Genomic DNA, 9187 nt, shown 5'->3' with positions numbered 1-9187 from the left:
GCACCACAGCACGCACGCACGCACGCCCGCACGCGGACGCACGCACGCCGCACGCACGCAACCCCGCACGCACGCCCGCAAACGAGGACGGCCCAACGCACAGCAACGCAGCGCACGCCCGCATGCACCAACGCCCCACGCGACGCATCCCGCGCGCCACCGACAGCGCCGCCGCCCGCCCCGCTAACGCGAACGGCTACAGCAACGCACGCCCACTACTTCCGCACAGGCACGGCACGCAGCACGACGCACGCACGCACACAGCATCATTTCATAATCCATTCTTTTGCCCGTCGACAACCCCAGAGACGTGCGCGGATTCACAGTTACTATAAACACCGACATCTGCGCATTCAGCGTCATGTACGCGGACGCGACGCAGCGCCGCGCTGGCATCGCACGCGTCGCTGTGTCGCGGGCACCCCGATGTGTTCGCGCATTGCGCTTACCGCGAAGCACTTCGTGCTCAAACTCCTCGCAGTAGCAGGTGTCCTGGTTAGAGGCGCCTCCAGCACCTGGTCCGCCACGTCGGCGGCACCAACATGATCTGATGAGAGCGGTCGCACAAATCTGCACACAGAAAACAACGAAGACGCAACATTTGTCATCCAGCAGCCTCCAAGCAACCTCCACACCAGCCAGGGTTTGTTCAAGGCATGCCTTTTACTTATAAGGCAACATTTACTAAATAATTTAGCTTACTTAATAAGATACTTTCACTATAATTACTAATAACTTACTTACTTAATAAGTACTTTTACTATTACTTACTTAATAATACTTTTAGCTATTATTTACTAAGTTAACTTACTTACTTAAATAAATACTTTTTACAATTTTAACTTAATAAACGATGCGGTAAAAAACACGTGTTAAGTTATGCATGCATAACACGCCACGAACGCGTATTAAAAATTTATACAAAAATGGAGATGCTCGCCATGGTATAAGATCCAGTTAGGAATAAGATTATATAGTATGATATAATATATACTGTATAGCATATATAATGATAAAGATATGTAATAAAGTTCTAATGTCTAGTGAGTAATGTAGTCAGGCTGTGGCAGCTGTAAACACAGCGTTACCGTGTCCCGTGTGAAGTGTCAAGCCGCACATCCTTGCGCGCTCTGTCTGCATGAAGGTCTGCCATCGCAGTCTTGGTAAGCTTCAGCAGCGAGGAGACCATCATCCTCCCCACCGTTAACACTAGCACCTCTTCCACGTTGCCTCGCGCCTTCAGACCCTGAACGACGTGAAGCAACTCGAATCAGAAAGTATCGGCATGGTGACTAGACCCGACTGGACGAATATATGCAGTCTCGATTTTTTACGATGATTAGTCCTGCATACTTGTACACTGCACACATGAAATGTGACACCACTAAAGTAGTAACTTCTTCTTCTCTCTTTTCTATCTCTACAAACTGCTGAAAAGTCGCAGGGCAGAACTGTTCACGTTGCACACGACAACGAAATGCGTACACAACCTGAATATGTACTTCTTTTACAAAGCACATACTAGCACACAAGTACTTACAATTAGCATGTACATACACAGTTATAGTACATACTATTACACAACGTAGTCTGCTACTTTGCTTGCTTCTTGTCTCCTTAACTTACTACTACTCTTAAAAAAGTTCTAATCTCCAGTTTCCCAATTTTTCCAGCCGTTATTCGACACAACTAACCGCAGCCCGTCGAAAGAAACAGAACCGACTGTCACCTTGCCGAAACGGCTTACGCGGCTCGCCCTCTGGCGACAGCATTGCGAGTATGTCGTTTCGTGTATTTGCGTCGTCAATGCTGAGGCGAGAGTCTCCAGGCTGGGAGATGGCGTCGAAAGCATTGCGGCAGGTGCGGCTGCAAGCGCGAGAGGGTGCTTCGCGTACTGAGAGAGGATCTCCAGCAACATCAATGTTAGAGAGGAAGTAGAATCTAGGAAGGGAGGTGTGATGGAAGGGAGGGATGTACACAGACTGGAGAAAACCTGTGAGTGCGATGTCTTGCCCGCGCTCTTGTACCCTGTCCAGTCTGACACAAATGCTCTTATGTCTTATTATTTATTATGTATATATCAATGTAGCCTAACTCTGGGTGATACTCCATGTAGGAGTGTTCCCAACTTTAATCTCATTAATTGGTCATAATAACATATATTATATATATGGTCAATGGTCATCATATTAGTTGTGGTTAATTGTCATTTAGGTTAGGGTTAGGGTAGTTAGGGTCTAGGGATGTATATCATCATTAATCATTAAAATTAATCATTAATGATATCAAAAGTTGGGACACTCCTAATGGAGGCGTTGCCTAATATCTTGCAACTCGTTGTTGACAGTAATAGAACCTGGAAGGGAGGTGAATGAAAAGGTGGGATGTATGCACGTGGTGAACGCGCGAATCCCTAACTGTAGCCATCTCTTGGCCTCCTCTTTGCTACTATATCCTACGTCACCTCATGATCTATTTTCCAATCTACAGAAAAAAATCCAAAGCATGGGCAGATGACTGATGTTTTAACACAAAGAACCTACATGCGCAGCTCTCACCTCTGCTTGTTAGCCTTATGTCCTACTACCTTCTTTCATCGCTGAGCCTTCCTTCCGATCTATCAGAATGAATAACCTCTAGACAGCGACAGACGATGATATAACAACATGACGGAAACCTACACGCGCACAGCTACCAGACATCTCTGCTAGCTGCATTATATCTAACACAGCCTAATATATCTACCTACCAGCAATTTAATCGCACATTGTAAGTGAATTGCACGCGTATACCTTAAGAGTGGGCTGCGATAACAAATGGACAGTTATTCGCCAACCTTGATGCCAGGTTTTTGGAATACCAACTTTTCGAGACAATTAGTGGTGAGTATAACGTACATATGTCGATGGATTTGTACTGGGAAACACTGTCTCGTTTGTATTCCAGATAGTCTTCTAAGACATTTCTGTACTCTGGTCGAGCAAGGATGCTTGCTATAGTTTTTGAATCGTGTCCGTAGTCCTAGGCTGTGTGGCTGCTCTCATTGCAAGTGGAGCCTTGGACAACCAAAAAGCAAACACCTACATTAGATTATGGCGTAATACATATACAAATATTATATTAATCCAATACAGATAAGGTACAGATTTAGGTATGGCAACTGGCTACTTGCATACTCTTGGGTACCAGAGTGCAGCATCTTTAATTGGCTTTATTTATCATTTCCTGATAGGACTGAGTACGAGAATGTTCCAGACATCTATTGACCAGCAGTAAAATGGGTCTAATAATTCGTTATGCATGACTCTCGGTATTTCATGATTGGGTTACATGAAACAGCTGAAAACAACTGAGGATGTAATGGGCTTGTCTTGATGATCGTACAACACTAATAAATCCTAACACACACTCATGCATGCACGCACGCATGCACACAGACAGCAACGCGTGCGACGTGCACTACAACACCGTACCTGTTAACCCTGCGCATTATCTCCTTCCATGACTTATCAACCTGAGCGAACATCTTGGCTTCATTTGGCAGCTGTCGTTGGATGTCGGGTGCACTGAATATGCTCTCCAGGTACAGCCAGTTGCGTTGGCAATTAAGCCACTCGTCCTAGTTACACACCAACGGATGAACGCATTCAAGGGAACGAAACTACGAATCATGATCACGCTACCAGAACGATAAATTCTTTTTCAAGGCTGCTTCCCCAATTTCCAAGTTGAATAACCTAACAATACATTATTACTTCTCGAATTTTACAATTTGAATATATTTACGAGAAAAAGATTACAAAAAAAACCTGTAAAACTAAAAATACTACGCCTTTCAAATTTAATTCATCACAACACCCATCGATCAATGCTGAACTAAGCCCTATGACTAAAGCCCCCCTCTATCTGACCTACCGTAACACGCTCACCAGAGTGAGACCGAAGATCTGCAGCTGCTGAGGCCAGTCGTCGAGCGGCGTCAACTTGATGGGTGCCGACGTGCGGGAGCATGGACGATCGTTCTTCGCAATCACATACCTTCTTCAGTATGGCTTCGAGGCTGGCCTCCGAGCTCGCCTCACCGGACACCTGCTGTATGGCTTCAGTGTGCTGGAAGGCATCTATCTCGGTGAGCCGATGTAAGGTGAGAGGATCCTCGGGAGTGAAGTGCACGTCCAGGATGCTCTCGATCGCTTCCCAGTGACGGGGCTTCAGAGACGGGTTGCGAATGTCCGCGATCATCGGCAACTGCAATGCAAGCGAGCGCGAAACGCAAAGGAGACTACCGGTGTAGACTACAGCCGGCGACGAGGCACCGAGAGTTGTACCTTTAGTCCCCCGGCAGTCCGTCAGTTCCCCCGACGTCGCGCATGTGCGCAAATGAGCAAGAAATGCAGAGGAAACCGTTGTGTATGTTAGCTTTTAACACAGACACAAACATAGCGGGTCAAACACCATGAATGGCGGATTCCAAAACAAAGAACTCTATTGCAATTACGTCACTGGTACACGTGATAGCTTACTCTGTTAGCAAAACCCAAAACTGTCTAAACCCAGCTTCGCACATAATACATAACAGCAGGAGTGAATAATAATAGATCAATCTAATTAATTGTATTAATTGTATTAATTAATTGTATTATAATAATAATACAATCTATTACTATTCACTCCTGATAACAGAAACTACTGACTACAGCCGGAGACGCCGCGACGAGAGTAGTACCTTGGCTTTCATGCTCTCGACTCGAGCCTTCAGAATTGGTACGACCTTATTTGGCGGCAAGCCCTTCTCGAGCTGGTAAACGGACTTGGCGTACTTTGTCGTCTCCGCTGTTAGTAACTCGGGGTCGAGTTTTTCAAAGTCGCACTGGTAAAATGTGAAAAAAAATATTAATTAAAACTCGACGGGTTGCGATAAAAACTTATTTTTGACGTTGCAAGCAGGTATACACTTTCCACTTTCCACGATTTATATTTACGTACGTAGCCAGCACACTAATCAATTTCACCGACATCAGCGCATTCAGCGTCATGTACGGGGACGCGACGCAGCGCGTGGCATCGCTCGCTCACCGCACGAGTGTTCGCGCATTGCGCTTACCGCGAAGCACTTCTGCTCAAACTCCTCCAGTAGCAGGTGTCTGTTAGAGGGCGCCTCCAGCACCTCCGCCACGTCGCGACACCACATGATCTGAGAGACGGTCAGCACAATCTGCACACAGAAACAACGAAGACGACATTGTCATCCAGCAGCTCCAAGCAACCTCACACCAGCCAGGGTTTGTGTCAAGCATGCCTTTTACTTAATAACAACATTTACTAATAATTTACTTACTTAATAAATACTTTCACTATAATTACTAATAACTTACTTACTTAATAAATACTTTTACTATACTTACTTAATAAATACTTTTACTATATTTACTAATAACTTACTTACTTCATAAATACTTTTATTATTTACTAATAATTTACTTACTTAATAAATACTTTTTACAATTTACTTAATAAACGATGTAAAACACGTTTTAGTTATGCATGCATAACAAGCCACGATCGTTTAAAAGATTTATACAAAATGGAGATCGATGCTGCTATGGTGAAAGATCAGTTAGGATAAGATATATAGTATGATATATATATATATACATATATAAAGATAGGTAGTATAAAGTTCTAGTGTAATATGCCAGGCTGTGGCAGCTGTAAACACAGCGTTACCTGTCCCGTGTGAAGTGTCACCCACTCCTCGCGCTCTCTCTGCATGAAGTCTGCCATCGCAGTCTTGGTAAGCTTCAGCAGCGAGGAGACCATCATCTCCTCCACCTTACACAGCCACTCTTCCACGTTGCCTCGCGCCTTCAGACCCTAAACAGCGTGAAGCAAACTCAATGAGAAAGTCACGCAGGTGACTAGGCACGCTGGACCAATTTGCAGTTCCTCGTTTTTTCGATGATTAATCCAGCATAACTGTACACTGCACGTATGAAATGTGTACACAAACTAAATATGTACTTCTTTACAAAGCACATACTAGCACAAAGTACTTACAATTACAGTACATACACAAGTTATAAGTACATACTATTACAATGTCTTCTTTTTCTTCTTCTACAACTGCTGAAAAGCCCAGCAGAACTGTTCACTGCACACACAAAATGCGTACACACGCTGAATATGTACTTCTTTACAAAGCACCACATACTAGCACAAAGTACTTACAATTACAGTACATACACAAGTTATAAGTACATACTATTACAAAGTAGTTCTGCTACTTTCTTGCTTCTTGTTCTCTCTACTTACTTACTACTCTTAAAAGTTTTAATCTCCAGTTCCAATTTTTCACCCGTTATTCCGACACAACTAACGCACGCCCTCGAAAGAAACACAACCACGTCACCTTGCCGAACGCTACGCGCTCGCCCTCTGGCGACAGCATTGCGAGGATGTCGTTCGTGTATTTGCCGTCGTCCTGCTGAGCGAAGTCTAGGCTGGAGATGGCGTCGAAGCACTTGCGCAGGTGCGGCTGCACGGCGAGAGGGTTGCGCGTCTGAGAGAGGATCTCCAGCAACTCATCGTTAGAGAGGAAGTAGAATCTGGAAGGGAGGTTGATGGAAGGGAGGGATGTATACACACGATGGAGAAAACCTGTGAGTGGATGTCTTGCCACCTCTTGCTTGTCCCATGTCCTACAACATGTCTTATGTCTATATATCTATGTATGTCTTATATCTATGTAGCCTATCTTGGGTGATACTCCATTAGGAGTGTTCCCAACTTTAATGTCATTAATGGTCATAATAACAAATATATATATATGGTCATGGTCATATATTAGTTTGTGGTTTAATATGTCATTTAGGTTAGGGTTAGGGTTAGGGTTAGGGTTAGGGGTAGGATTATCAATCATTAATCATTAATAATTAATTATTAATGATATCAAAGTTGGGAACACTCCTAATGGAGCGTTAGCCTATATCTTGCAACTCGTTGTTCGACAGTAAGTAGAACCTGGAAGGGAGGTGAATGGAAAAGTGGGATGTATGCACGTGGTGACCGGAACCCTACATTCTCTTGCCTCCTCTTGCTATCTATATCCTACCCACCTCATGATCTGTTTTCAATCTACAGGAAAAAGAATCTCAAAGCATGGCAGATGCTGATGTTTACACAACAGAAACCTACATGCACAGCTCTCCCCGTCTCTTGCTACCTATATCCTACCCACCTTCTTTGTCTCCTGACCTTCTTTCCAACTACAGGCAAGAGAACCTTAGAGCATGGCAGGTGATGTACACATGACAGAAACCTATGTGCACAGCTACCAACATCTCATGCTACTGCCATTATATCTAACAACAGCCTAATATACCTACCTACCAATTTAATCCACTTGCTAAGTGAATCGCATGCTAACTTAAGAGTGCTCGGTAACACAAATAGACAGTTATTGCGCCAACCTGATGCCAGTTTGGAATACCAACTTTTCGAGACAATTAGTGGTGATATAACGTTACATATCGATGGATTTGTACCTGGGAAACACTGTTCTCTTTGATTCCAGATAGTCTTCTAGACATTTCTGTATCTGGTCGAGCAGGATGTTGCTAGTTTTGAACGTGTCCAGTAGACCAGGCTGTGTGGCTGCTCTCATTGCAAGTGGCACCTGTACACACGCAAACACTCATTAGATTAATCGTAATACATACAAATATTATATTATCCAATACGAGATAAGGTACAGATTTAGGTATGCAACTGGCTACTCATACTTGGGTACAGTGCACATCTTAATTGGCTTTATTTATCATTCCTGATAGACGAGTACGGAATGTTCAGACATCTATTGACCAGCAGTAAAATGGGTCTAATAATCAGGGATGAGATTGGGTAATTTAATTTTCAGCTGAAATTTTAATTAGCAAACAGAGGAGCGAGCAATGCGAGGACCGTAGGTCATCGCCATGCTAGGGGGGTCCGGGGGCATGCTCCCCCGCAATTTTTTTAAAAGAATGGTGCAATTTGGTGCATTCTAATTAAGCTATTCTGAACAAATTATAAGAGACTCTTGAATCACCTTTTCAAGTTGTCAAAAGGAACAAACGAACTATAATAGGAAATCAGGGGGCTGAAAATAGGGCAAGTTTTTTTATTAAATGTCTAGACAATGATATTTTTCTGTTTCCACCCGTCGCTTGCATTGTTTTACTCAGACATACAAAGTAGTACACAACTTAATACAAGTTTTTACTGAAAAACAATTTTGTTAAGTTCTATCGATAGTCCACTCTAGATCTCTGGCTCTCTTTTTTAACCAGAATAGTAATGACAACTTATACAGTCTTACCCGTAAAACACATTCTATTCATAATCGATAGACACTATAGGCGATCCTCCTGGCCTTTATCTTTCTTAACAGAAGTATAACAACTTAATGCAGTTTAACTAAAACAATTTATTTCTATCGATTAGTCACTATAACCATCTCTGGGCTCTCTCTTTTTCTTACAGAAGTATAACAACTTAATGCAGTTTAACTAAAAACAATTTAATTCTATTGATTAATCACTAACCATCTCTGGCTCTCTCTTTTCTTACAGAAGTATAACAATTTAATACAGTTTACCTGTACGTAAAAACAATTTATTTCCTACATTGATTTCACTAGCCATCTCCCTGGCTCTCTTTTCCTTACCAGAAAGCCGCAATCTTCTGACCCGGAGCAGATGGGCAGCAAAGTGTGGAAGATGCTGTAGAGGAAAGACACTCGCATAGTCGCGAATCTCCAGCTAGAAAGGCTGCCAAATAGCATCTACCAGAAAGCTCAGAGTAAGATTTCGGAATACAAAGTACTTGCAATGCATAAGAAAATGGCGTTACAAACCTTTTTGCTAAAAACATTTTGCTACAAAAAATGTGCTATCAAATAAGTACAACCAGCCTACATGCTTGTTGCTCTTGTGCGATAAATGCACGCTTCACGTTGCTTGTATTGTAATACTTGTATCGCGTGTGTTTGGATACGAAAAATGTAAAATGATCAATACGTTTTTAGTTGACGTGCCAAGTTCGAATCGCAAGAGGTAACATCGACATGAGCTTGAAGCTCGACACAGCGTGATGTGCACAATCACTGGAGGCCAGTGGACAAACTAGTGGAAGAGTGAACGATGGTAAA

At 43.1% G+C, this 9187-nt stretch overlaps 1 protein-coding gene across 1 annotated transcript in view; it reads right to left on the bottom strand.

The window, feature by feature from the left end:
- The window catches only part of LOC106808562 (dynein heavy chain 6, axonemal-like), an 88968-nt gene extending 81297 nt beyond the window's left edge, over positions 1–7671 (bottom strand). Inside the window, 4 exon segments of the mRNA XM_014811324.1 lie at positions 5105–5215; positions 5728–5874; positions 6410–6605; positions 7545–7671. Of these exon segments, the coding sequence (XP_014666810.1) occupies positions 5105–5215; positions 5728–5874; positions 6410–6605; positions 7545–7663 (573 nt within the window). The 5' untranslated portion in view covers positions 7664–7671.
- Between the last annotated feature and the right edge of the window lie 1516 nt (positions 7672–9187).

This window comes from Priapulus caudatus, unplaced genomic scaffold (genome assembly GCF_000485595.1).
Source record: "Priapulus caudatus unplaced genomic scaffold, Priapulus_caudatus-5.0.1 Scaffold286, whole genome shotgun sequence".
NCBI classification, from domain to species: domain Eukaryota; kingdom Metazoa; phylum Priapulida; class Priapulimorpha; order Priapulimorphida; family Priapulidae; genus Priapulus; species Priapulus caudatus.
The sequence above is the reverse complement of the archived record's forward strand: the minus strand, read 5'-3'. Positions and strand labels throughout refer to the sequence as shown.